We start from the raw sequence: 27,536 nt of genomic DNA, 5'->3' as shown, positions 1-27,536 counted from the left end.
CCAAATCTAGTTATTTTACACTTACACTTTATATAATATCAACATACATACGTATCTAAAACTTTAATTACATCAAAAATATTGGACAAATCACCACCAAGTTTTATCAAGTTTTTTTAATTGTATTTATCACATCTGACTCCCAAACATAATAAATACAGTCACTCCTAATTAGTTAATTATAGCTTTCTGAAATGTCTCGGGTAACACTGGCTAAAATTAATAACCAGAAACCCTGTGACTTCAACACACAGACATGAATACAAGCAGGCAGACACACAGCACCACACATACACAGCCTCAACACAAAAAAGGCAGCCTCCTCTGATGTGCCGCATCCTTCGTTTCATCCCTTCCACCCGTCCGCTTGTCATCTGTTCTGGCGGCAATTTCAAACCCTGTTCAGGTCAGAGCTGTGGACCGAGTCTGGGGGGAAGTGAGCTGGGGGGTGAGGATGGAGTCAGAAACAAAATGGACTTCTTTAGGTCAAGCCTGACTTTGGTGTTAGTCCGGAAGGTACTCATGTTGGGCAGGAGGTACTAAGGAAACCCTGTGTCTGTGTCTATGGCCAAACAATGCAAGCTAGGTAAGGTGCATAGTGTCTGGAGGACAGCGATGGGATGAAAGCTCTGGCATGGTATGGCACGGTATGGTGTGGTCAGGTTTGGTTGGCTCTGCTGTCGGAGACCATCCCCTCGCCCCTTGCCCCCTGTGCCTCTGTGAGGACCTTCATGAGAGGGCTCTTTGTTCCGGACCGGCAGGCGCACCAGCGAGTGAATGTGCAAGAGGAGCGGCGGCCCTCTTCAATGGCGGCTGTTTGTTTACACCAGCCAGTCCCGTCATACTTCATTAGCAGCCCAGCCCACCGACAACCTCTGATGTCCTAATCGCTGATGAGTGTGTGGCTGCCCATCAGCCCTGAGCCTCAGCGGTTTAGGATAAAGGGGTTTCCAGGATTCCCGACACACACATTCCCACTAAATTTGCCTGCCTGCCTTCTCAGCCACTGGTGGTACACATGCACACACAAACACACACATCCTCCATGGTGAGGGTGGATGGGAGAACTGGGTCTTTTATCATGGGCCAAGAGGCACCGGGAGGTGAGTCGACGTCAGCGGAGCAGCAACAGTCCCAGAGAACTAGCTCTGCATCACAGAGATGTGAGAGATCTGCCGCCCAGAGAGAGACAAGAGCAAGAAAAGGCGATTAGTCAGTGCTGCCATCCTCTGACCACAAACACAAGTTAAAAATTGTAGGTTTAAAGAAGGCATATTGAATTGTCCTGGAGGAATGACTTGCTGTCAAGCTGCTGCCCCCTCTTCGTCATCATACCATCAACCTTCCAAAATCGTAATCATTTGATTTTTGTGCTTTGTTGAAAGTGAATCACTGGGACAGGTTATAGAGAAAGTTTCTTTACCACAGAAATACCAGGGCTGCAACAAAACATGTTTTGACTGAATGTTTGTTAGTAATACTTAAAACCTTTAGTCTATACAGTTGTGTACTTTTATCCTGAAATTCCTGTCCTCCTTTAGCTATCTATGTTTATATATCTAATTAGATAACTTATAGAAATTCTGCCTTTTGAAGTATTAAGCATGAAAGTTAGTGTTTTTATAGATTCTGTAAATCACCATGACAAAATCCTGGTTTGATTAATGGGATAAGAAAGATTTGTCAGTCAGTGTAACCAAGTTGTTTTTCTCATTTAACAAAGTACTAAATGATTTAAATTAACTGACCTCTTGAATGGCTCTTCCCAGTCTCTCCTGGCTTTTCACCACTTTCCTAAAAGAGACATAAAACCATAATTATTTATAACAAAATCTAAAGATACTGTTTTTAGTTGTTTAATCACATTCTGATTTTAAAATGTCCAACCTGTGTATTCTGCGGGCCAGGCTGAGGGTGAAGCTTCCTGAGCAGTCAGGCTGGTAGGTGGAGGGCACGATGGTGTAGGCTCCAGGAGAGAGACAGCAGGCCAGGCTGACGTCCTGGGTGAAGCAGTGAGGGACACAACTGGCCGCGGGATCCTCGTCCCTGGGTATTGTCTGCTGGGATTCCCCTTCTGAAAACTGTACACACAGTATATATCAAAGGCTCAGGCAGTGTATAATTATAACCAATAGCAATCTTATTTAATACTTATATTAATGTTTAATACTACTACAAATGTGTTTTTCTTCACAGGACAGCGGTGTTCATAAATGGTGACCTTACGCACACTACCTAATTCTTAATAATACAGATCTCTTTCATTTCAAGATATTATTATGATAGTATAGTATTATCTGAAAATATTATTAAGACAAACTAATTATTTTATTGTAATGTTTTTATTTATTTATTTAATTGGGTTTGGACAAAAAGTGCCAATAACCTGTTGAGCTAACCCTAGCACCTTTTACGTGTTTTCAAATCTCTCTGGTTGATTAACAGGCACATTCCCCCGAAAAACAAAGAAAAACAAATGCATAAAACAGCTAGCTGAAAACACCTAAAGGTTTGAATGTTAAAACAGACTAAAAGATAACATTGAACAGGTTGTCTTGATTGAGTTGAATGGGCTGTAACTTGACACTGGTATTCTCCCTTTGTTTGACTGACCTTATAAATGTGGAAGCCAATAGGGTGCAGGTCAGTGTCAGGGCGGCTCTGGTGCAGGGTAATCCTGACATTAACTCCTGATGTCACTGCTGACTCATCACACACTGTAAAGGGGAAGCAGGGGTTCTGCCAGTGAGACAGGAAGTTCCTGCTTCCTCCGGCCGTCCTTCCCTCCACCCACGAACCCTGGAAGTAACTGGTCTCCCACTCTCCATCTGTGGTCGACGGCAGTGAAGGTGCTGGGCTTTTCAGGGCACTGAGGAGGATAGATACCAACATTTTAATGACATAATAAATTGAAGTCAACTGCAGCACACATGGCAAAACATCCATATGGAGAAAAATAAATGGTGGGAGGAGAAATTGACCAGCAGATGTCACTGTTTACCAGCTGTCGTTGCTTTTGATTGGAAAATATGGAGAAAAAATGCATGCAGAAATAAATGATACATCTTAAAGGAATAACTAATGCATAAAATAATGTCAACAATGTTTTTTTAAGATATTGTTGAATAAGCAAAATAGTTAATGTCGTTTGGCTTTAATTTTGGATTTTTTTCATCCATTAAAAGTATAAAAGTACCTAGACTTTTGAGGATGGATTTTGTTCAAATGTTATAATAACAACAAAGAAACATAGCATGGATATGCTTTATGTTTTGAGTATTTTAATATAAATACTATGAGGGATTTACACTAACTCTATCAGTTGGTCCTTACCTGAGTGATGTGGGGGAGGAGGAAAATCCCCTGATGAGGAAGCGGGCCTCAGCTCCTGGCTGGTAAGTGCTGGGGACCAGCAGGTAGAATCCAGGCTCCAGCTGCTGATGGAGAACCACCTCTCTCTCGTAGGCATGGCAGTGAGAAGAAGCACAAGTTGGTTTGTTCAACATCCGGCTAAGATTGAAACGCCTTTTCTCCACCTAGCAGCAGGTAAAACATGAGCGACACAATCTAAAGACACAAATGTTTATTTTCCTACAAGCGATGGCACAAACCTTCCACATGTGTAGAGCGATAGCCTGGTAGTGCTGGTGTGTTGTGTTTTTGCTATCCTCAAATGGAGTTTGTGTGCAATTCTCTGTGTTCCTCCATTTTCTGTGCTGCAGCAGGGACACTAGAACCTCTCCTCTCTCACACACTTTGAGCCAAAACTTGGGATTGCTGCCGTAGCTGCTGCAGTTTCGGCTGCCACCAGCGGAGTGACCTTCCATCCACCGGCCGGCCAGCTGGTGATAGTGTGTCAGCAGATTTCCTGTCAGAGAGGAGAGTTATGGGGGTTAAAAAGGAGAGCCAAGGAAGTCAAAGGTAAAAAGTAAGACTGTCTATGAAGACCATCTTATGGACTGTAGGACTCGTGGTATGCTATAACACTCAACACGATAATGAAGCATGCAATATTATAGAAACATCGATATGTATATGTATGATCACATACTTCACAAATAAAGTAATAACTTATAATACTACATGGCATCTTATAGCATACTTTGAGTCCAGTAGATTGTTGAGGTGTGTATAGGAAGTCATGATGTATTCAGTCAACCCGTAGCCTACAACAATTCAAAACGATAAATAAAATACTCAGAATTCACTGTAGTTCACATTTATAATGTTTTATGTTAATATAGTGTATCAGAAAGCATTGTGTGTTTTGAATTTGTGCAGTCCTCAAACATTATCGTTTACTTTGATTGTCCTCATCATGCACTTTAGACGTGGTCTTAAGCGATTACCAGTATAGATGCTCTTAAGGTGCCCGTCTTCACTGATTGGGTAGCCTACTGTGACATCATCAAAATGGGACAGGAATTCGGTCTCATCCAACCAGAACTCGCCCTCGGCCACTCTGGCTTGTAGATCTGAAGCAAAGGCAAGGTCGATAGAACTCCAACCTGCACCACTGCAGAGAAAGAGGTATGTTGAGTGAATGCAGACAATAAATCAAGTCTGCAAGATACTTTAATTCACTTTATGTAGGCTTTCCAAACAGACTTTAGGTGCAGCCTTCAGATGTATGAAGTCAATTATGTTTGATATGGTAGAATGTTTGCCGTTAAAAAACACTTTGAGATTGCACTACACTATCAAGTCTTAGTCATGTCAATTGACTGTGGTCTGAAGACACATCTCTTAATCTTAACTTTGAAACACATATTCAGACACATGCCTACCTCCCTATCCAGGCTCCTCCCCAGCAGCATCTTCCCCAGGGGTTTCTGATCCTGAGCAGCAGCTGTTTGCTCCCTGACACCGTCTTCACATCCAACCACTCCATGACAGTCAGGGCATGGTACTGACCCAGCTCACTGGCACCTACAGCCAACATCGAGGTCAACAGGTGACACAGGATTTAAATCACTTTCTCAAAGTTTAAACTCGAACAACTTTGCATATGTTTTATTTGGATCTTGCAAAAAAGTTTGATGAAACCTGGTGTTTGTTTTTTTGTTATTTTAAGGGCCAGCTATTTCCTTTAAATGTATTAGATGCAAATTATGACCATTCAATACTGTACATAACAATAAAAAACTATATAGCTACTAAGAAATGCCTTTTAACACCCTTCTCAAATGTTGTCTGAATTGCACTGCATTATTACTGTTGTTAATTTATGAGGGTGAGGGGGCAATGATAACAGACAAATAAAATAAGGACAAACAAATCACTTATTTCTGCATGAAATCTGCTTTTTTCTGACCTCCAGGGCTGCTGTGAGTGGAGCAGCTGACGGCACACTCATCTTCACTGGACACAAGAGGTTCAGGTCCAGCTTCCTCCTCCTGACCTGGTCACTGTCCTGTTCTGGCCTCAGCCCCTCCTCTGACTCTCCCAGGCTCCAGCGCTCTGCCAGCCCCCCGCTCAAATCCACCAGGGCTTCAGATACCTGCCCTGCCCACAGTCGCTCATAAGAGCCATGAAGCCTAAAGACGGTGGAAGGGACAGAACCAAACTTCACTAAACATGTGGTTGGGAATAAATCACAAGGTTAAAACGTTCCATAGGGTCACCTTAAAAAACTCTGCTTAATCAAAGCGCATTGTGGGTTAAACTGTTTGGGTAGATGGAAATTCCTGGAGCTTCTTACTTGGCATAGGCCTTCTCCAACAGGGCTACCCAAAAGGCAGTAGGGGAGTGGCAGCGTGAGAAGCAGAGAGTGGAGTTTACACAGGGTAAGCGATCGTCGATTGTCACCTCTGTCCAATGTCCCAGTTGCCAAAAACAAAACCGGAAGGAGCCCCTGTACCTGATGTCACCCCACAGGGGCTGATCTGGAGGCAGCACCTACAAAGAGTCACAAAATGAATCCACAGAGTATAGGATGTACGGTGGATAACATGCTTATGACAGGCTTTTTCACTGCAAGCTAGTCTAGCCACATAATTCACTTAACCAGATTCAGTACAATGTCAGAACTGCAGATCATAAATGTATTCAAATCTAAATGAGAATACAGTTGTTGCTCTAGTCTAGTACCTTGTTCAGGAGATGTCTGTTTTTGAGCAAGAAGGAGCAGGCACAGAGGAACCAGCAGTCGCCTAATAAGCCTTGTTTAGCATGACCAAGGGTGATGTTGTCAGGGAAGAGGGCTGGTGACTGGCAGATCTCCTGGAGTTGTGAAAAAGACATACATTGAGAGACGCTGATATAGAAACATTTTAGACTAAAAAAGTTTTCAATTCAAATGTTTTTTAACTGAATGTAGGCAGATAATGTTCGTCTTATTTAATGTTAGTTACAACACATTTAATCAGAATGAATTAATATTGAGCATAGGCCGCTCCAAATATGCTTTTATCAATCTGTAATTTTTTGCAAGATGACACACATTTACATACAAAAAATCTATTTATAAATATCTAATAAATATTTGCTTTTAGTTAAATAGTAAACAGTAACATTGAACTTCTGACATGAGAAATCGATGCAAGTTATTCGTTTGCAAAAAAGGAAGTTAGACAGTGGATATGCAATCATTAACCCATCACAAAAACAAACACAGGAATGCACGCTGGCATTTCCCATGTCACTCACCTGTGGACGTCGCCAGGTGACTTCTCCCTGCAGCGTGGTGATGGGCGTGGAGCTGTCAGAGAACAGGGCCTTGTCGTCAGAGGGGAAGTTCAGGTCCTCAAACAGAGCCTCGCCTCCAGAACCTTTCCGGCCCGCTTCTTTCATGGCTCCTTATTACAACCTGGATATTACCTGCTGGGTCAGTGGGTGAACCTCAACCAGCTGTGACCATTCTCAAAGCCACCATGTACCTTTCATACTGGTATTGCACCTAAAAAAAACATATTTTTAATCAATTCATACAAAATCATACATGTACTGCACCTTGCTTCAGTTGTAGATAGAGAAGTGGAAGTCTAACACTATTTAAAACAGTTACTGTTTCCTTTTCCTTTTTATGTTATATTGTATTCATGACAGAACCGAATCAAACAAAATCAGTTTACCTCCCTTCATAATTACACAAACAATGTAATATAGTGTTACAATGGATATACTTACAGCCTTACACCATTGCATGTTTGTAAAGTGTATTTTAGGCGTTTGATATCAGTGGGAGACATACTATTACTTTGTGGTTGGTCAGTGATAAGCACAAATGTTTAGTTTACATTCCCACACAGCAAGAGAACAAATTGAAAACCTGTAAGAGTATGTCTCCTTACTTAATTGTCGTTGTTCAAACATTGCATGATGTTGTGTGTCTGTTTTTCTGTATCTTACCTTTTCCATCTTTTAATCATCTTTCCCCTCGTAGCTGGCTGTCATTCCTCGCAATAACTCAGCAGCTAACAGTTAGCTTCGGTTAGCTTTTCCTGCACACATGCAACATATTTAGCATCTCCGTATCGCTTCATCTTATCGTGTTTTCTCAATCATAAGTACAATTACAGTTTTTTATCCAGAAGCATGACAGACTTAGTTATGACTGCCTGTTATAACATTTTATAACTGCAGATCATATTGCTGAATATGGAATATAAATCCTCTTCCGCTTGGATACAAGCAGTTCATTCATAGAGTGAATCCTTCCTGTCAGGCTTCACTCTCCCGCCACCTACTGCCGGGACTGGTAATTACACACAGTACTGTCACTGTCGCACGTTTTTAAATGTTTTTAAGGATTAAAAGTAAATGTTTAGCCCCAATCACTGCCTTTTCCGTACTTTAATTAATCATATATTATATTGTGTGAATAATCCCTTGCAATTTGAAGATACACCATGTCAAATCGAGTACTAATAGCCCAGGATGCGTTTGTGAGATTGGGAGCAAAATGGATAGCAAGCTCAACAAGAGAAAACAAGAGAAAACCAAAAATAAGAGAGTGGCAAGCTTACTGGTAAATAGAGTAACATGCAAAGGGAAGTTTTATCGTAATCTCTATAAATCAGTTTACTCCCATGATGATTCTACCTTATTTTGGGAGATAAAAACACATTTTATTCCAACTCGTAACTCCTTGTGGATGACTTTTTTAAACAAAAAATGTTTGACCAAAAAATGTATACTTCATTGGCCAGTTAAAAAATATTTTAAATACATTTACTTAAATCTTTCTATCTGTAAATACAAAATACAATATTTTTTCATTGAAAATCAACATATTCAATGATAATGTGATGTTGGAGGATGTAGCATGGTGGTGTTGTGAATTGAGCTGTGTTAAAAAAAAGTCTTGTCTCCACTTTCTCATCCCGTTTATTGTTTGAACATCAGTGCAGACAAAATATCAGATGTACTGTCAGTAACTAAAAATGGTTTGGACAAAAAACTTAGCCTCCATAAATCGGCTTTGCTTTTAAGTTAATGAAGTTAAAATTGAGATCATTTACTGTAAGCTAATTACATCTGAAGTAAAGTAATGCCAAATATATAACTTATGTTGAGTCTAAAATGTTAGTTTAATTGTTAAATTAAATTAATTTGAGCAAAAGTAACCACCCAAGGAATCATTTTACTGTGAACATATTTTAAACTCTACAGAAAATGAATACAGTATAACATCTCTTGTCCTCAATCAATAATTGCTTAGCCATACTTACTGCTTTCGGGAACTATAACATTTGAATGAAATCTTTAAGTATTTTTATGTTTTTGTATTGCAACTTTTACCCAAGAATTATATCTCAATACCTCTTACTGTAACAGGGTAGTCGTCTCTTTAAGATCTTTATCTTTTTTCAAGACAGACCTGAGAGAAAAAAATGCAATATAACACATAACATCCTGTTGACCTGTTTTGCTATAGACAACATTATGAGGCAATGTAGAAAAGATATGTCCTCTATGATTATGTCCACACATCATTATTTATTGTCCTTTTATCCAATTTCCTTTTTAATTAATGTTGTGATGTGTTAAACCTAACACACCCCTGGTTAATATCACACATTACCATTGCTTATAAATGTTTGTGTATACATGACAGTAACTTGCAAATTGTTGAAATGGTGTGTAACAAGCACGTCAGAGTCAAATGAGACAAATGTTGTATAACTAAACGTCTAACATAACAAAAAATCATCTTTTTCATTAACAGACTGTTCATTTTAATCAAAATGTATTAAGGACATTTATTCAGTACATGAGAACGACAGAGCATGATTTGGATGTTTTAGAAACCTTTTTTCAAGGAGGACATCTTTTATGTCGGAGTAGGTATAAAATGAATCATGCTGAATTTCATTTAGATATTTCAGTCTCAGGGTCCTGGTATTGTACGTGCTGGCTCAGAGTCACACTGCCTTGGCTCTTAGGGACAAAGACAACTAAACCCTAGTTCATGATACTGGTAAAACATATGATTGTCCTGCTACTGTATCTGCTCGATAAACTCCGTAATGAGAGCAAAGGGATTTTTTGTTGTTTAATATGATTATCTGTGCATTTTCTACATTTTTTCAGGTCTTCTCTCTGGTTTGGAGTGGGCATATTGAAATTGATAGCTGAGTTGTCTGCATAAACCCCTTCCCCAGTCTGTGAGTGGGTGTCCTTTGATGTCTTTTCTCACGGAAAACGGGTCCTAAAATAGCCTCTTCATTAAGGCAAGGTTCAAATTATTTAATGTCTGTTTTAAAACAATACCCCAATGTTCATATATATTTTGGAACCTTTTTTTAATAAAACAGAAAGAATCTTTGGAATATACCTGCTAAATGTACCTAATGGAGGCTGCTGATGCCTCATTTTAACTTCACATGAAAAGATACTGTAGATTTTGTCTTTTACATTTGAGTTGCACGAAAAATACATTTCTTTATGTCTAGTCCATACAGGAGGAACTATAACAGTGAAATATAACGATTGTCTGTATGTATGGTGATGTAAATATTGTCTCACTGCCGAGGTGAAATTTAGAGGCTGTAATAAAGTTGCATTATAATGACTTGTAAATGCACGTTGCAGGAAATCAGGGGTGGGATATGAAAATTAAAATGTTGTGCGGTTTTGTTGGAAAGTTCAAGATGAACAAATGGACATAAATGAACTGGTTCATGACCTATTTCAATGCACTATTTCCGTTGATGTGCGGTTCTTGAGTATATAGTATGTGTTCCTCCGACCTAGAAAATAATCTCCGTATAACCACAGACCAACCTACTTACAGAATACGGGGCCCAAAGAGAGGTTCTCAGTGAAACACAATGTCTTTATCCTTTCTAAATTTTGAATGTTAATGTTTTATTTTGATTAAATATTTGCTTTCCCAGTGTTTTGTGGGGTAAAGTCATTGAGAGAAGGAGCCACACCTGTGTAACTTCCCATGTAGCACTGGATCTACAGGACTCTTATCGTCTCAAGGTGTGGAGATGGACAGACGTAACGTTTGTCTGTTGTACTAGTTTGTCTTTACATGTTAAAATAATTTTACAGGTTTGACAGGCCAGTATGCAAGTGATACATGAATTTTATTTTTGTAGCATGCATAAACAATATTCAGTAATATTATTCCATTAATTTTGACAGTAAATCCCTGAAAAAAATACACTGAATTACTATGGGTTGTTGTTTTGTTTTTTTCTGCAACGTGACCTTTAAGCTTAAAAAGTTTGACATTAAAAACATGTTTACATTACAATTTGCATTTTGGAGTTTTTCAAATTTGACAGGATTAAAACTAAAAATACACATAGCATGCTCCTACCTGTGTGTGTGAGTGTGTGTGTGTGTGTGTGTGTGTGTGTGTGTGTGTGTGTGTGTGTGTGTGTGTGTGTGTGTGTGTGTGTGTGTGTGTGTGTGTGTGTGTGTGTGTGTGTGTATCATCCCCCAAACCTTTACCCTGTCTCTTTGTCTAAAGGGTAAATTGAACGGGGTTTTCTGTGATGTTGCAATACTTCATCGTTTCCATGTGGAAGTTTCCTACCTCTGACAATTATAAAAGGCGGCAGTCCTTAACAGCGATCAGACCTGCCTAACTCCGCCTGAGGACAGAACAGCTCAGAGTCTCTGCTGCCAACTCACAGGAAGACATGGTGTCAATCAAAGCTTCAGTGATGGTGATCACACTCCTTACCATTTGTCTGCTGGCCACAAATGCATCTCCAGGTATTTACTGAGTTTTCCTCCATTTTTTCGTATAGGTTTGTCTTTAAATTATATTTTATATATTTGGATTTTAAATGTTTTTATATGGTTTGATTTTTTGATATCAAGATGCATTTATTTTTGGTTTTCTTTTTTTCTAACCAGAATCTTATAATCGTTTCTCATTATTCACAGTGCATCATGGATGTTGTCGAAGTTACATGAAAAACAAAATACCATGTTTTAAAATCAAGGGGTACTCCGTCCAGACAGTCACAGAGCTGTGTCCGATCAATGCCATCATGTGAGGATCTCCTCCATAAATTAAAGATGTATGACACATACCATTTGTGTTTATAAGTGTATAATTGTTTTTTCTTTCCTTATAATCTATAGTTTCCACACAGGGAAGGGTAAAGCATGCACCAACCCTGCTTTGAACTGGGTGATGGATTGTGTCAACCGTTTAAGGTAAGATTAATTTCAAACAATTGTGCAACATAACTCAGAACCTGTGTTATTCTGCAGGCTGTGAAATTTATTAACACAAACAGATTGGATACAATTATAACTGGATCAATTCTCATTGCAGGAATAAAGCACACATTGTTCACATGAAGTCCACAAAAGCTGATATTTGAAGAGAGACGTGGAGCTGTTTTCCTGCCTGTTACCCAAAAACCAATGATGTTTCACAGTTTGGCTATTCAGTAACTGAATTCAGAAACCACTGACAATGAATTAAAACATGTTTTATGCAACACAAGCATTACAACAAGTTGTAAGAGCATTGCGGAATATTATTTTCATGTTCTCAGTTTTTGTTTTAATGAAATGTATTTGTACATAATGTAATATATAATCATTAAAGTTTTGTTGAAAAAGGGAACACATTGTGACAGGCCTCTTAATTAAAACAATACTGTGCATGGTGTATTGTTAAAACTTGACACAGAGTGTAAATTACTACACCTGAAAACTTCCCTGACAGCATACCATCCGTGCTCTTTACTTCCTTGTTTATGATGTCACGGTGAGAAATTCCAGCCCTGGAAGTTTTGTATCCTGTGATCAAAACATGGCAAAAGTGCTGAAAGTCCTGTGGGAGGAAGTAATGAGAGCTGTTTTCCTGCATCACATTGCAGAACGGGTATTTCCAGGTCAACAGAAGTGTTTACATCACCTGTAATGAAGGGTAGCGATAATCATTTATAGGTCAAGGTGAAATTATTTTCTGCTGGTACTAATGCTATTGTAAGCATAGTAGTGTGTCCTTTAACTTAGGAACATTGATCTCTTGGAAAATAATACAAATATTTAAATCTTGCTGAATAGGTAGTTTGAATGTTAGTAGTTTTAAATAAATTGTAATGGAATACTTTTAAATTTCCCTTCTGTGGGACGAATAAAGGGATTCTGATTCTAAACATAGAAAAAAAAGCATGGGTTACAAAGTGTAGAGAAACAAAAATTAGAACAAAAGTTTCCAGGATCCAGGATAAGTTCAATTAAAAACATTTTAAAAATAGGATACACTGTAAAAATGAAGTATATCATATCTACATTACAGAAGGATCAGCTTGTGCATGAAATCATGTGAATAACTCTTTGAACACTAGAGGGCGATAGTATCACTTCAGAGAAGAAGAGTATTTTTAACTTTTATTAGTTTGAGCTGTTTCAGTGATATTTTTAAATAAGAATGTTTAATCGCATGGAATTATAATAAGAGCTACATCAAACAATGAAAATGGCTCTTTCAACATCTCAACATTTGTAAAACCTAGACTAATTGTGGATGGGTTTCATGTCTGTGACATTCGCTTTTCTGTATTTAAAACAGCAAAAACAAAAAGCAAGTTAACTGATGTACTCCATGCCCAATCTTTAGCCATCGGCTGTTGGCAACACCAACAACGCAGAACAAACGAGCGTTTTCTCCTGTCGCATGAATCCATCCCAAATGACAGTCTGGAGCAATGCTCACAGCCACTATTACATCACCTCCACTGTTCTGCACCACTGTACAGAGTGCTTTTCTATGAATAATACAGAGAGACTGGGGACAGAGGGACCTGGACATGTATAACTAAATGACAGGGGGTTTATACTTTTAGAAACATTTTATAGAGTCTACAGAAAGACAGTGTTGGAAAGATATTCTGGAGTGGGCTGAACATGATTTATATGATGAATTCACACCGTAAATAAGCACATCAGACACTATTACATGGATATTGATTTAACTTTATTGGATTAATTAAAGAATCAGACATGCTTTCTTCAACACATTCCTTGATATATCTCAACTATGTTTACAATATATGAAATACAGATACAGTGCACAGCGTCAGACAGTTGTTGTAGAGGGCAAAAGAGAAATGGCAGCAGTGTGTCCGGTCACACTATCTGCAGGAAGACAAGGTTATAGACTTGTGTATTTTCCCACGAGAGAGCAGTCTGCTTTAGTATGAAAATAAAATAACATATTGCACTCTGGGATGAGCAGACAGGTCTTTTATCATGGCACACACACACACACACACACAAAGCTCAAACACAGATAATGAGACATCCTCAGAGAGGTGAGAACTATCTGCCTTTGAAAATTGCTTATATCCTGGCCCATCTGAAGTAAGACCAGGAAGCATATGAGAATGAATAAACTAAAAACTAGATAATTATTTTCATGTGCTATAATCTTTCCACTATTTTTTGTTTGCCCTTGTCCTTCCTCTCTTTGTCTCTCGCTCGTTCTTGCTGGCAGAGTTAACACAGAGTTAACTGAGCTCGGTGTATAATTAGACAAACAAAAAAGAGAGGGATGAAACATCTAAAGAAGAAGAGACTCCAAATGATTACACATTCACTCCACTTCCTTCCCCCTTGCTGCACACATAACCACCAATTAGAGGAGAGGAGAGGAGGATGAGGACAAGCAAGCCGCCAGAAGTCTATTTGTGTCCATCTCTCTTTTTCTTTTTCTCTCTTCCACTGAACACTATCCAGCACCGGGGAGGGAGGAAGAGAGGATAAAATAGAAGTGAAAAACAAGAAGTATATAAATAAAGAAATCAGTGTTTCACATCCGGTCTGCTGATTGGCTGAGATGCGAGTCAGGCAGATCTGGGCCACAGTTGCACTCATTGTTCAGTGAGCTTTCTACACAGTCCAACCCAGCGACAGCAATGAATGTTGATTGTGACCTTTGGTCTTTGGGTACAGTGGAAACAGAGTGTTACTTTTGTCTGTGCATGTCTGTGTGGCTTCGTATCTAGATTTTGCATGTGCCCACTTGCCCTTTTGTTCATTTTTTTGCTCATTGCAAACGTCGTCAGAGCAAGCCTCGGGGCACAGTCAACGGTCGATGGTTTTTATGTGATCCATATCAAAACTCACCGACAGCGTTGAATGTTCACCGAGGCAAGCAGGACTCAGAGTGTGAGCCAAGGTGACAAGACGAGGCCGGATGTGGAGGAAGGAGGACAGAGGGACAGGGAAGGAGCCGAGTACGTCACTCAAAGCCCAGAGGTCAGGACACACAGCAAAGGGACATAATGAAACAGGACAGTGGCAGAATGAGTCCACTGTCCACAGGGCAAACATGCTTCTGCTTATGTTGTACATGATCATGATGTGTCCTGAAGCTGGTCCACAAACTGAGAGGATCTGCTTTATTGCTTTACCACCGCCTCATTAATCAGAGGAACTTCATTCATCTTCACTTCAAAATCGTCCATAACAGGATCTGAAATACAGACACAGAGGAACTTGTTAGCACTGATGTCGCACAGTATTGTAGAAAACTGTTCCTCTTCATTTCCTTTTGTAGTATTCAGACATGCACTTATTTCCCTTTTAGGGTAAAATGGATAAATGAAACCAAAACTATTATCATGAAGAATTACACTAAACACTAGAATTAGGTGAGAAACAAGTCAGCTGAAGCTTTATAAATTATAATTAAAAAAATAAATAGTCTACATGCTTAAAATAATTCAATAGATATTTTACTTTTGTATTTAAAGCCCTTCTTTATTTGGACATTGCCCATTACACTATTAGAGAAATATTGTTGAGCCTGCCACTGTTCTTGTGGACATCTAGTCCGGAGAACAATGCTGCGATGTCCCACTGTGCAGCCAAGCTTTTCAGACCCCAGCCATCGCCAGACCACAGGCTGAGAGTTCCTATTGTCAGGAGCCGGGCAAAACTGGGGAACAACTACCGACAGTGTCGCTGCGCTCCTGCGCAGACGGGGGGCTGACGTCAGGATGGTAAACGCTGATCTATGGTCATTCATGGCACCGCTTCATCGGCTTAGTGTGCTGATGTCAGTCAGCAGGCTAGACCTGCATCCATTACTCTGCTGAGGATGGCAGACGTCAGGCTAGCATGATCACACACTGGTTACAATGAATGAGTAATGTATCACGTTATGGCCCCTATAATTCAGAGGGTCATAAAATAGACAGTTTGGTTTTTGTCTGGGTCTTTGAATTATTGCCTCCGCATTCTTTCACAGGCATGCTTTCCTTTATGAATATGTAAACATGTACGAATTCATTTGGATGCTCATAGAAAAAGAAATATGCATTCACATAATTTCCTACTATGTATTATAACATTTACAATCACTTAAAATAATAACATGAAACACTACTCACACACACAGTTTTAGTCCTTTTCCTGATGCTTTTTTTCTGGTGTGTGAACGGCAGCATGTGAACTAGAAGTCTCTTTTCTCTCAGGGTGAAGCAGCTCAGATAAGAGACTAAATTCATAAGCCATATTACATCTTCCCTACTCTCTCTCACACACGCGCACACACACACACACACACACACGATAAGCCCTAAAACGAAAACTAGGCAGAGGGTCGAGGGAGAAGAGAAAAGGGGGCTTTGCCATGGCAACCCCAGTGTCAGCCAGCCATTTCTTCTTAATCCCCCCCAGTTCAATGTCGCGCCCTCTAAGAGACCCCCTCTCTACAGCTGAATATTTCTTTTGTGTTCAGAGACTCTGTAAATGTGTATGTGTGTGTGAGGGATCATGGAGGGGGAGGATTGGGGTTAGCGGGGGAGAGATCATAGCTAACCCAGCTTAAATGGGGGGCCAAGCTGCAGGCCACAGAGTCTCAACATTACACTGGGGGTAACACACACACACACACACACACACACACACACACACACACACACACACACACACACACACACACACACACACACACACACACACACACACACACACACACACACACACACACACACACACACACACACACACACACACACACACACACACACACACACACACACACACACACACACACACACACACACACACACACACAATATTGATGGAGGGAAATAATCTCCTGAAATGGCAGATAATTACATCATATGGCAAACAGCCGGGCCCTTCCTCCCCGAGCCTAGCGCCGCCAAACTCTGCATTTCCTTTTTTCTCCCGCAATGAAACTCTCGTGGTATCTGGCTCTTTCTTGTGCAGGCCACTTTACATTACAGACAAAAGCGGTTTTGGAGGAGTGGGTGGGGAGAGGCGTCAGCTGCTAGACAAAATTAAAAGGCCTCTATTTGTCCCCGACAATAAACGTCCCCATCTTTGGAGCTTCTCCACAGCTGCAGCCAGATAGGCTTTCATTTCTAACTGCACACTAATAGAGAGCAGTTTCTCCTTCCTCGACTATAAGCCGATTTAGTGTGCAGGATAAAAATTCAAGAAGCTTTATAGTCATCTCTCTGAGATGCCTTTCCGCCGAGAAAGAGGACAAAAGAATGTGACACATGGTGGATACTCGGTAATAGAGAAACTACAGATTTTGTGAAGCTGTTTTAATGATGTGCAGTATACCTGATGGAAATAATCTTCATGGAGTCACAGATTCAAGAGGCGCATTGTGAACACCTATTGATAGAAGACAAAAGCAGATATAAAGACGAACAGTTAGAGGTAAAGCAATGGGCTGGAGAGGGTTACACACAAGGGGGAAAGCTTTTTCTGGAAATCTGACTCTTTATTATAATATTATAATCTATATTAGAAATACACAATTAATTTGGTTTTCATTAGAAAGTTTCCTAATCAACAGACAATTAATGTCCAGTGTATCCTCCGGAAATCCCAAAACGCTCTTCCCCCCGGGGCTGAGCTATGGAAGCGAGTGGAGGAAGTGCCAGTGGTGGGTCTCTGGGTGGTCCGATGTGACCGTGGGCGAGACTTTAATGTAGCTGCATGTCCACTCCAGTGTATACTGTACATTCAGCGGTAATGACTAACAGACTGCCTGTAGGGGCCTTACACGCCCCTCCATGCCTACAGATGCATATGCTCCACTTTAATGGCAGCCTTCAGACTTTATTTGAAGTGTGCTGTGGTGTTTAGAAAAAAAACTGAACCCGGATTTTTCAGAAGGGTGGAAAAACATGACTTTGACGACCTACAGGGCCCTCTTCCTAATATTTGGCCCTGGTGGGTTCATTATATAAAGTGGCCATTTAAACCATTCAAACTGTGGATAATTGCATTTTCGCTGCTTTGTGGCGGTTCTGTTTCAAGGATATAAAAATCTGGGCATGCCAAACATCTGGCTGGGATATTAAATGTGACATAGGCTGCGGACATAATTCTAAAAAAGTATAATGTCAGGAAAACTTGGCCAAAGAAACCAACTACATTTAAAGGTCTGTGCAGCTTCTAGCACAATTATTTTCTTCTCTTGTGTAACAGATTGGTACATTGTGCTTGGTTAACTGTGGATATCTGAGCTGACACTGACTTTACGAACATTATGAAACAGTGAAAATGCTCCATGTAAATCCGGTCTATTTGAGAGCAAAGGGCACATTGTAACACAAGGTGCAGAGTCTGTTCAACAAGTGCGAAGACATAAACCAAAAACAAAGGCATAGAGTAAGTGCCTTGGGACTGATTGGCAGGGTGGGGTCGTCGGGTGACCCTTGACATTTTTAACCCCAAGGAATGTTGTCGTGCTGGTGCGTGTATTGTTCCAGCCTCCCTGAGGAGCCCCAGCAGTATATCAGATGAATGTGAACGCTGAATGTTCCTGAGGGCTTCTCCTTTCCCCAAAAAACTCCTTTTTCTTCCCCTAATCCCTCCTTTTCTGCTCTTCATCCTCAGACTTTAACAAACAAAAGGTATCAACAGGTCTAAGAGTGGGCTGTTGTTGTCGGTCTGAACTGCACATGCATGGAGAGAGGCTACTTACGTGGGTGCCAGGCTGACTCCCCACACTGACCTAAAAGACCAACTAGGATTCAGTAAACAAGTGGGAAAAAAAGAAACTTCTTTGCCTTATCGCTTATCAAATAAGTCAATGTTTTTATTGGTCCACTCTCCATATCTGAGAGATCTGAATATCTTCAGGCAGTCTGAGAGTCTGGCTCTGGAGGAAGTCACCAACAGTCGAGGGAGACTGACAGATGAGAGGGCCAGACAGACAATTACTGGCCAGGTATGTCCTTTATATCCACCTAGGGCTGGTCAGAGGAAATGGAGGAATTTATGATGTCATAAAAAAGTGCCAGAAGAGAAGTGCCTGAGAACAGGTTGTCTCTGGAGCTGGAGCCATAAAAGACTCCTGCGGCTTCCGCTCCCTCCCACTGACTACCACCCGAGATGATAGCACTAGACTGAGCACCCGAGATATATGTGTGTAATTTAATTCACAGTAAGTTACAGCTATGATGCAAATGTGTTCTTTTATATTAGATTCTAGAGATGGAAAGCAAAAGAAATACACAAATTAACTTCTTTGCATGTAAATATTTTTTAGGGTACTAGCACTTCGATTGCAATATTTTCATTTTGTGGTTCTTTATACTTGTCCTCGTCAACATTTCATTACAAAAATGAAAACGCTAAAATGCTAAAACGCATTGATGCTAAATTTATTTAAATTTTATGTATAAGTTAATGAATTTAACACTCTTATAATTAATAGTTTTATCTCTCCAAAAGGAACTTCATTTAAAGCTGTTTCTATGTTGATATCCCTCCATTTCTAACCCCTGTTGTACAGTTTAAACCACAACAAAAACAAACCTTTACACAGGAAACATCTTTAACAAGACGACACCATCTGTCGCCTCACACTAAGCAGGTGTAGGGAAGAGAAAGCCTTCAACGTTCTATTTAGACATAAAGGATACCCGTTCCTCTTTGCAAGCACGCACATAAATGTACATCTATATGTACAAACAAACACACACACACACACACACACACACACACACACACACACACACACAAAAGATAGACATACTCGCAGTTGTATTGCTTGTTAAAATACAAAAAAGGAAAAGAGAAGGCGGTTATTTGCTCTACAACCTCACTAAGCAGGTTGCGATTGTAAAAAGGAGTGGCTGCACAGCCCCGTTTCCTTTCATCCCTTTCCTTGAGGCACGCTGCCTTTGTCTCATAGAGGACAGAACAACCAGACTCCCGGCCACGCTACACTGGTCAAATACCTGGGAACTACCATTGGCCTGCTGGGAAAAACAACAAGAGGAGAAAGAGAGACAGAGAGAGAGGAGGGGGAGATAAGGTTTGAGTGTTAATCTGAGGCGAGACTGACCAGTCTAGAAAAAAGGTGTGTGTTAAATAAAAACATGTAATTAAATCTCAGTGGAGCCATGAACACCTGGCACCAAACTGCACTTCAAAAAGATGTCAGACTTGTTGACACCGAAGAAAAAATGCTATGTATGATTTTAGAAGCTTAAATTATGACCACCTGTTTTTACTTTTCTTTCCTCCTTATTAAAAAGGTAGCAACTGTATGTGAGCAGTTTAAAACGTAGAGGTTAGTAAGGCAGGTCGACAGTTTTTTTTTTCTTCTCCCCCTTCCAATTCTGCACTTTCATGCCAGCTCAGCAGAATGAAGGAAGTTCCTGTATATGGGGCACTGTATAGGGGTAGAGTGAGCTTAAGTCCTCCCCAAAACCGACCGCAGCCAACTGAATGTAAAGCTATTACGTTATAGTCCCCACGGAGTGCCTCCGCACCCAGACCTCAATGTCACACCTCATAAAGCAGAGCTCAAGCACTGGGGTTGTGTTTAAAGCCAAGGGGAAAGATAAGGCAAAATAAGGACAAATAAGAAGGAAAATAAGAACGCCCCTATTCAGGAAACTGTAGTGAAAAGAGTGAAAAGCCCTTGACAAAAGCTCTTTTAACTGAAAATCTGATGGCATGTCTCCAGTATGCCGAAAAAGAAAATATACTTTCGAGACAAATTGCAGGAAACATAAGGAAGTGAAAAAGCCATTGAGGGATTTTTAACACCATAATCCTCTCTTCTTATTTCTAGTTTTAGCTTAGTTGTCGAGAGGGAAGCGAGGGCCCGCAAGTTTATTTTCAAATAGTCCACAAAGAATGCCTGTCATTTCCTGGCGTTCCCCACTTCCATATGAAAGCCCCCGTTCCTTTAGGAACAATGGGAAAGATTCCAAAATTTCCATGGGGAGTTTTTGGCATGCGATACAATAGAGAGCATGTTGTGACAGAATTGAGACAGGCTGTTTCTCTCACCTGTGACAAAATCGGAACTAATGCAATGTTTTTGTCTACAGCGAGCATACCCCATGATTAAAGCGGCCACACAAAAACTTCAACATCTCATAAATGAGTTGAGAGTGGAGTCTAATGTAGGCCCTGAATCGGTCTTGACAACTCACTAGAATATCCTTTATTCATCATACCTATGGAATATTTTAGAGTGAGCTTTTAGATAAAAGCAGCTCCTGGAGCATCAAACTGTTTGGACATGTTGCCATAGCCGTGGGAAGTAGGGGTGCTGGGGGTGCTGCAGCACCCCCTGCTGGAGGTCTGGTCCCGACAGTTGGAATATCGTAGCAGCCCCGCCAGTTGACAAAAAAAAACTAACGATAAAATACATAAACTATTAAATGCATAAAATGTCTAAAATTTAAAATTATGTTGTGTAATATGGTTTAATACAGTTTCTTAATTATTACAAAAATAATCTTCAAAACGTTTTCGATAGCGCTGTGCATTCTGGTTATATCAGATGTCATATGAAGTAGCCACGGGATTGTTTAAGCTAAAATGGCAGCCTGAACGTTAAAATGGCACAGAAACGAATTTCAGATTTTTTCAGTGGATTACCAATACCACTGTCTAAAACCAGTAGGTCTACACCACCAGAGTGTCTCCAGATTGGAGAAACGGAAACAAATCCAGCTAGCAGCAGCAGTTCATCCTCCGTTTCAGAAGATGCAGAGATCACTGACACAAATGATGACGGTAATAACGGCCCTCCAAAGCCCGCCACGTCTCTGCACAATGCTGCTGCCACTGACAGTGGATGTGTACCCACTGAGCCTTTCCAACCGTTGAACTTTAATTTTCCTGGTCGACGTTGTGGGAATGAAACGTACAGTCGTACATTTTCACCATCCTGGTTTAACAGGTGGAAGTGGCTACATTATGTTCCAGAGATAGATCGTGTCTTGTGTTTTGCTTGCCTGAGAGCCAAAGAAAAAAGACTGATCAATGCTGATAGTGTTCGTGCAGACAACCCATTTCTGTCGGGTGGTTTCGGAAACTGGCGTAAGGCTACCTCAAAATTCAACGAACATGAAAAATCTAAACTGCACACAGACTCCATTCAGAGACTTGCTGCACTGGAAGGCACACCGATTAACGCTCTCTTATCTGATGCGGTTTGCAAACAACAGGCGACTGCTCGTCATGTTTTGGAACTACTGTTCAGAAGTATTCGTTTTTTGGGCAGCAAAGGTATTCCGTTCAGGGGAGACACTACACGTGATGGTATACTGTTTGGATACATGCTGGAGCGAACATATGATCTTCCGAAGGAAAGAGAGTGGATTATGAGACGAGACAATTGGATGTCAAACACCATACAGAACGAGATCATTCAACAGTTCGCGCATGCAATTCAGAGGAACATTGTCGCCAATTCTTCCGAATCCATGTTTTATGGACTAGTTGCTGATGGCACTACTGACATTAGCACCACAGAACAGTTCTCATGTTGTTTGCAGTTTGTTGACAGCAGCCTGGAGGCGCATTGCTTGTTTTTGGGTTTTTATAATGCTCCTGACTCTACCGGACAAACTTTATTTTCTTGCATCAAGGATGTGTTTTCGAGACTGAACATTCCGATTGAAAGACTTATTGCTTATTGTTTTGATGGCGCTAGTAATATGTCCGGCTGTTTCTCAGGAGTCCAGGCCCGTCTGAAAGAACTGTGCCCTCTGTCCATGTACGTTCACTGCAACAACCACGCACTTGATTTAGTTCTCCAAGAAGTCGCCTGCGAAGTTGGCCTAGTGGCCGATACATTAAACTTTGTGCGGGGTGTTGCTGGTGTGATACGAGAGTCGTCAAAGCGTAAACAGCTTTATGAATCGCTTTTCAGTAGTTGCGACGAGGTTGCAGTTAACATCCTAGGCCTGTGCCCAACCAGGTGGTGTGTGCGGGCCACAGCCATCAGGCGCATATGTTCATCTTACAACACTCTGCTGGCCACACTAACGTTGTTGAAAGATGACAAAACCACAAGAGGTGACAGCAGAGCAAAGATTGTCGGGCTGTGGAAGCAAGCCCGTAAAGGCAGAACTCTCTTCGGCCTGCTCTGTTGCCAGGCACTGTTTGAACCGTGTGAGGCTGTGGCACGGAAGCTGCAGAGCTCCACAATGAGTGCGCTTGGCACACTTGAGTGCGCAAATGTACTGAAAAACAGCATTGCGGCCCTTCGAGACGACCCAAATGTTGTGCAGATGTTTCAGAAGGTGGAAGAACATTCCTCAAGAATGGATCTCAAAATGCCAGAAACGAGAGAGAGCAGAACCCCGGCACGATTTAGGCAAACTGCAGAGCCAGAAGCACTCACTCGCAGCGCACCAACAGCCTCTTGGAAACGGGAATTCTATGAGGCTGTCGATCTAGTTTCAGGGGAGCTTCAAAGAAGGTTCGACCAAGAGACTTTGACGCTAGCGGGGAAAAGAGAGAGGGCAGTTATAGCAGCAGCACAGGGAGAAACAGTGGACTTGGACAGCCTTCAGCTTCCTATGGAGCTGGACAACTGCCGCCTTGATCTCCAGCTTAAAATGCTGAACACTGTCACCAAGGAGTCTCGGTGCACCACAGTTAAAGATGTAGCAGCACGTCTTTGTAATCTCCATCCACAGACGAGAGCTCTCTTTTCTGAGGTTGAGAAAGTCATCCAGTTATGTCTGGCTCTGCGAATATCAGTGGCCTCATCGGAACGATCGTTCTCCACTTTGAGAAGGTTAAAGACTTGGTTAAGGTCCACAATGACACAGAAGAGGCTGACGCATCTTTCATTGATGAATGTCCACAAAGACATTATGGACGATGTGGACATGAATGCGCTCATGAGAGATTTTATTTCCATGACGCCTGAGCGTCAGTCCGTGTTTGGAGTAGTACTGTGAAAGGCCCAACGGTAAGCGCTTGATTTGATCAGCTCAGCTGCCGCCGAGCAGTGTACTGTAAATAGTTCGACGCTGACTTTTTTGTTTTTCATGTCAGTTGAGATTGTTGAGATATAATAACTGTTCTCAGTTGTGTGCGATTCTAAGGTACAGCCTATAAAAGGTTGAACTAAATGCTTGTTCAGTAGTAGTTGATGCCGTAGTAGCTCTGACCGTGAGACTGATGTGTCAGAGCACACCGAATAAATACGCCAAGTACGGCTAAAGATAATTCACTCTCCGTGTATGCTTTTCCTCCGAATGCAACGTTATCTGTGCAACAGTAGTGCACCACAGCTCAACAGATACTAATAGACATATTGTGCATTCTTCCCTGCCCCTGAGAACACTGCAGGTTTCTGTTGATGCTTGTTTGGTTTAATGTTTTTTCGGAAGTCGCTCATTTACAATACCGTCTTTAAAGCTGTAAACATTTTTTTATTGAAATAAGTAGCCTTTTGTTTTAGTGTTCACATCACAGTAGCCTATCTGGTTTACAATGAAATACATCGTGTGGTGTTTAAATATTGCGCACACGTATGCCTGTCTTTTATTTAGCCTATCGGAACACCTCTCAGTCTTCAGCACCCCCAACCCAAATCATCTTCCCACGGCTATGCATGTTGCTGACTTTATTAAGCATAGATAGGGCTAAAAATCTATTAAATCAGAGAATAATATGTACTAAATTTAACAGGTTCCCCTCATCACTAATCATGGTTTTCTGATACATAAATGTACATGTAACTCCAACTACAACCACACAGCCACACCAAAGCTGTAAGAGTTTCTCAATTGACTTAAACAACACGTTTGGGCCTTGAGTAGAAAGAGTTCAAATGGCATGTGCTCCTGAACAGGCCAATAGGAACTTGAAAGCCACCTGGCTCGAACGGAGCAAACCTGAGCCTTTGGCTAGACAAGAGGTCAGAGGTCATCCACTCAACTAGATAGGCAGTATGTCGATATTTCTCAGGCAGGGGCCAGGGATCTCCACTACCTAACCTTTTCATTTACCCAACACTGCAGCCGTACACTCAAGAAAAGCACAAACACACACATGTACACACACAGGATCCTGCTGCTATGAACTCATTCACCCCTTAAACTCATTTATCTGTGATGCATGAACACAAGCGTATGTGGTAAACAGCCGCATTTAGACCTTCTGCTTTGGATCCATATATACAAGTCTGAGGTGGAAAAAAAAGGACAAAGACATTACTTAAGTCTTCTGACAAAAGTAGTCTACTTGACATCTGTGCTTTTTATGTCTTCCAGATGACAATAATGGATAATGGATTAAAAAGTTTACATATTGCATTTTAATCACTAAAAAAGGGGGAAAGCGAGTTTGAAAGAGTTTTTCTTCCTCACACTTGTGCATTTCATGTTCGATCACAGCCGGGAAGAGCTCGGGGTCTTGTGATACTAACAAAATGTCATTTTCACAGATTAACAAAAACAATAGGAGCATTATTTTTTTATTTGGAAAGTTCTATGAGAAGAGGATGATGTGTAACTACGGACGAACGGTGATCTGTGGTTGAGAGCCTCAACCACCATGATAGCAGGTTGCTTCTGACATGATTGCAGGTTGCAGCTGATGATCACATGTGATAATAAATTACACAAGAATGATGATCATAGTTCCAGCAGGTGATTAGAGAAGCCAACATCTAACCACCTCCCTGCCCGCATAACAGCAGCAGGAAGACAGTGGCTTGGCTCCATTCGCCCAGTGCACCCTGATAACTCTCTGAAAGCGAATCCTAACTGAATGAAGCCAAACAAGAGATAAGCACTTTGCTGCTCCACGATTTAAAGATCAGGAAGCTGCTGCTTTTTCTCTTCACAAAGGACAAAGTTACTTATATGTCAGCCTCTAGAAGAATTACATTTCAGTTCATCTATTGTAGATTTCCCTTTTAACATAACACATCATTTTCCCAATGTTTATGTGCAAGAAGTGCAAACAGTTAAATGTCAGCATTTTATAAGTGTGTTCTGTAAAAAGCCATGCATTTTTCATTAAGAGCACGCTGTGTACAATCCATAGCCAGTTAAATGCAGTGCTGCACTAAGCGTCTAGATCTACTTTTTCGAAATGGCAGAAAGAATTTATGGAGACTGCCTCATTAACCTTAAGGCATATTAGTGCTTGGCACTGCATGCTGAGAGCTAAGCAAGAAAGATTGTCTCAGCTGCTTTAAAATAACCAGAAGGGTCAGAGCACAGTGGCACATTGAACCCAAAACTGAGTATAACACGCTCGTGATGAAGTTTGTTTATTTGGACAGTGCATCCTCTCAGTATGCCCACCCTGAAAATGGCAGTCTGGCTTTTTTGCCATGTGCTGGAGGCCTAAATCCGGGAGGAAGTCAGATACGCACAGACAGTTTCCGAGAATTTGGGATGCGCAAAGCCACGCATATAGTCTGAACAATTCAAATGACTGTCTGCATTTAAAAAGGCAAACATTTGGAAAACGCGCATGTATTGTCTTGACATTCACGAAACAATATATATTTTAAATGCATCAGTTTTTTCTTTCTATTTTGTCTATTCATTATCTGGCTGAGTTACGCACCCCTCCACAGAGGGATACCATCATGAGTCACGGCTTGGCGAGAGACGGGTGGCGGCTGTGAATGATCGCTGTCTGCTTTCTGCTCTTCAGGTGTCTCACGCAGATTCTTTGGGGCATGAGGGCTGCTGTAATGTCGATACAATGACAGATGGTCCTCACAAAGCCGGTGCACATTGTTCAGCTGGAAAATAATAGCCCCGATGTATCAGTGTTCGCCGACTTTCAGGACCAATACACTGTGTGGTGAGTGAAATGAATCAAAGTTGTATTGTTTGGGAGGCTCCCACTAGGATTCCTTTGGACCGCACTGGCTGTTTAAACATAATGTTAAAACTTTCCGAGCAGCGGAAGCAGCATACGTTTATCTGTACACTGTGTACCGTCGTCGTGTCTTGCAAAGCTTTAAAAAAGTTGTAAGATGCTGGGAAAAATGCCAAAATCTCGTTTTTCCCCTACTCACACGGATGCGCTTATGAAATGAACGAGGCACGCTTTTCTATCCGCTGCTAGTTTTACATGCGCTCGTGCTGGAGACGTAAAGCCGCCTCATTAGTACCTACTGAGCGCCAACCCAGACCCCGGCACACATTATCAGAGTTTCATAATCATCCCATGTGCAAATTCAACAGAATATCCACACTTTCTTTAGATACATTGGTATATTAAAGACGCGTACTTTATCTCTAACTACAGCATCGGTTTGCATAGTTTTAACTGGATTAAACAACCAATATTCCTGATTTTAGGTTATACGTTTTACAGGATGGCATACTTACGCAATTTCCCTTCCCTGGCTGCAGGTTAAACTGCAGGATTCAGACTCCGGTCGAGGTGGACTGATGCGTTTTCTTCAAGCCTGCTACAGTGGGTATTTTCATTCTCATCACTTCCGTCCGAGTCCAACTCTCCACCGACTGTGCGCCTGCCTCTCCGATCCACAGATTACGTCTGTTTGAGAGGCAGGGCATCCGGTTTACAGGGAACACCGGGAGAACCGGGATTGGCTAAAAGGAGATAGCTTGATAAAATGCGTGTCTACCATTGGACGGCAAGGCAGGAGAGGAGGGGGCAGTCGTGTATTATTCAGGAGAAACCGGGTGGGGAGTGAAAGAGGAGGATACTCCGGGTAAAGCGCATATGCAGACAATGCCTTGTGTCTCAGAAATTCAGATTTCATTGGTGGATTTATCCACCACAGTCTATGGTTTCCAATAACCTCATCAAATGGACTAACCGGCAAATTGGGGCACTTATGTTAACCC

The 27,536-nt window shown here is 41.2% G+C and overlaps 2 protein-coding genes and 1 long non-coding RNA gene across 3 annotated transcripts; 1 reads left to right on the top strand and 2 right to left on the bottom strand.

The window, feature by feature from the left end:
* Positions 1-145: 145 nt before the first annotated feature.
* capn10 (calpain 10) lies at positions 146-7,641 on the bottom strand. The gene is given in 14 exon segments (XM_063885111.1): positions 146-1,172; positions 1,749-1,794; positions 1,888-2,081; positions 2,614-2,869; positions 3,334-3,536; positions 3,612-3,868; positions 4,350-4,516; positions 4,788-4,929; positions 5,315-5,356; positions 5,359-5,537; positions 5,702-5,898; positions 6,091-6,222; positions 6,649-6,898; positions 7,351-7,641. Coding segments are annotated over 13 exon segments (1,989 nt in total). The 5' UTR covers positions 6,793-6,898; positions 7,351-7,641; the 3' UTR covers positions 146-1,142.
* Positions 7,642-10,998: 3,357 nt separating this feature from the next.
* ccl20a.3 (chemokine (C-C motif) ligand 20a, duplicate 3) lies at positions 10,999-11,911 on the top strand. Its single transcript, XM_063886454.1, has 4 exons — positions 10,999-11,175; positions 11,350-11,458; positions 11,551-11,625; positions 11,747-11,911. The coding sequence occupies exons 1-4, from the start codon at positions 11,100-11,102 to the stop codon at positions 11,793-11,795; spliced, it is 309 nt and encodes a 102-aa protein (XP_063742524.1). The 5' UTR covers positions 10,999-11,099; the 3' UTR covers positions 11,796-11,911.
* Positions 11,912-13,380: 1,469 nt separating this feature from the next.
* On the bottom strand, positions 13,381-27,232 carry LOC134865564 (uncharacterized). The gene is made up of 3 exons (XR_010165972.1): positions 27,051-27,232; positions 17,032-17,085; positions 13,381-14,902 (listed from the first exon to the last, which is right to left on the bottom strand). It is a non-coding gene; the product is annotated as an uncharacterized LOC134865564 (long non-coding RNA).
* Positions 27,233-27,536: the final 304 nt, after the last annotated feature.

Source organism: Eleginops maclovinus, chromosome 6 (assembly GCF_036324505.1).
Source record: "Eleginops maclovinus isolate JMC-PN-2008 ecotype Puerto Natales chromosome 6, JC_Emac_rtc_rv5, whole genome shotgun sequence".
Taxonomy (NCBI): Eukaryota; Metazoa; Chordata; class Actinopteri; order Perciformes; family Eleginopidae; genus Eleginops; species Eleginops maclovinus.
This window is presented reverse-complemented; position numbering and strand designations above follow the sequence as displayed.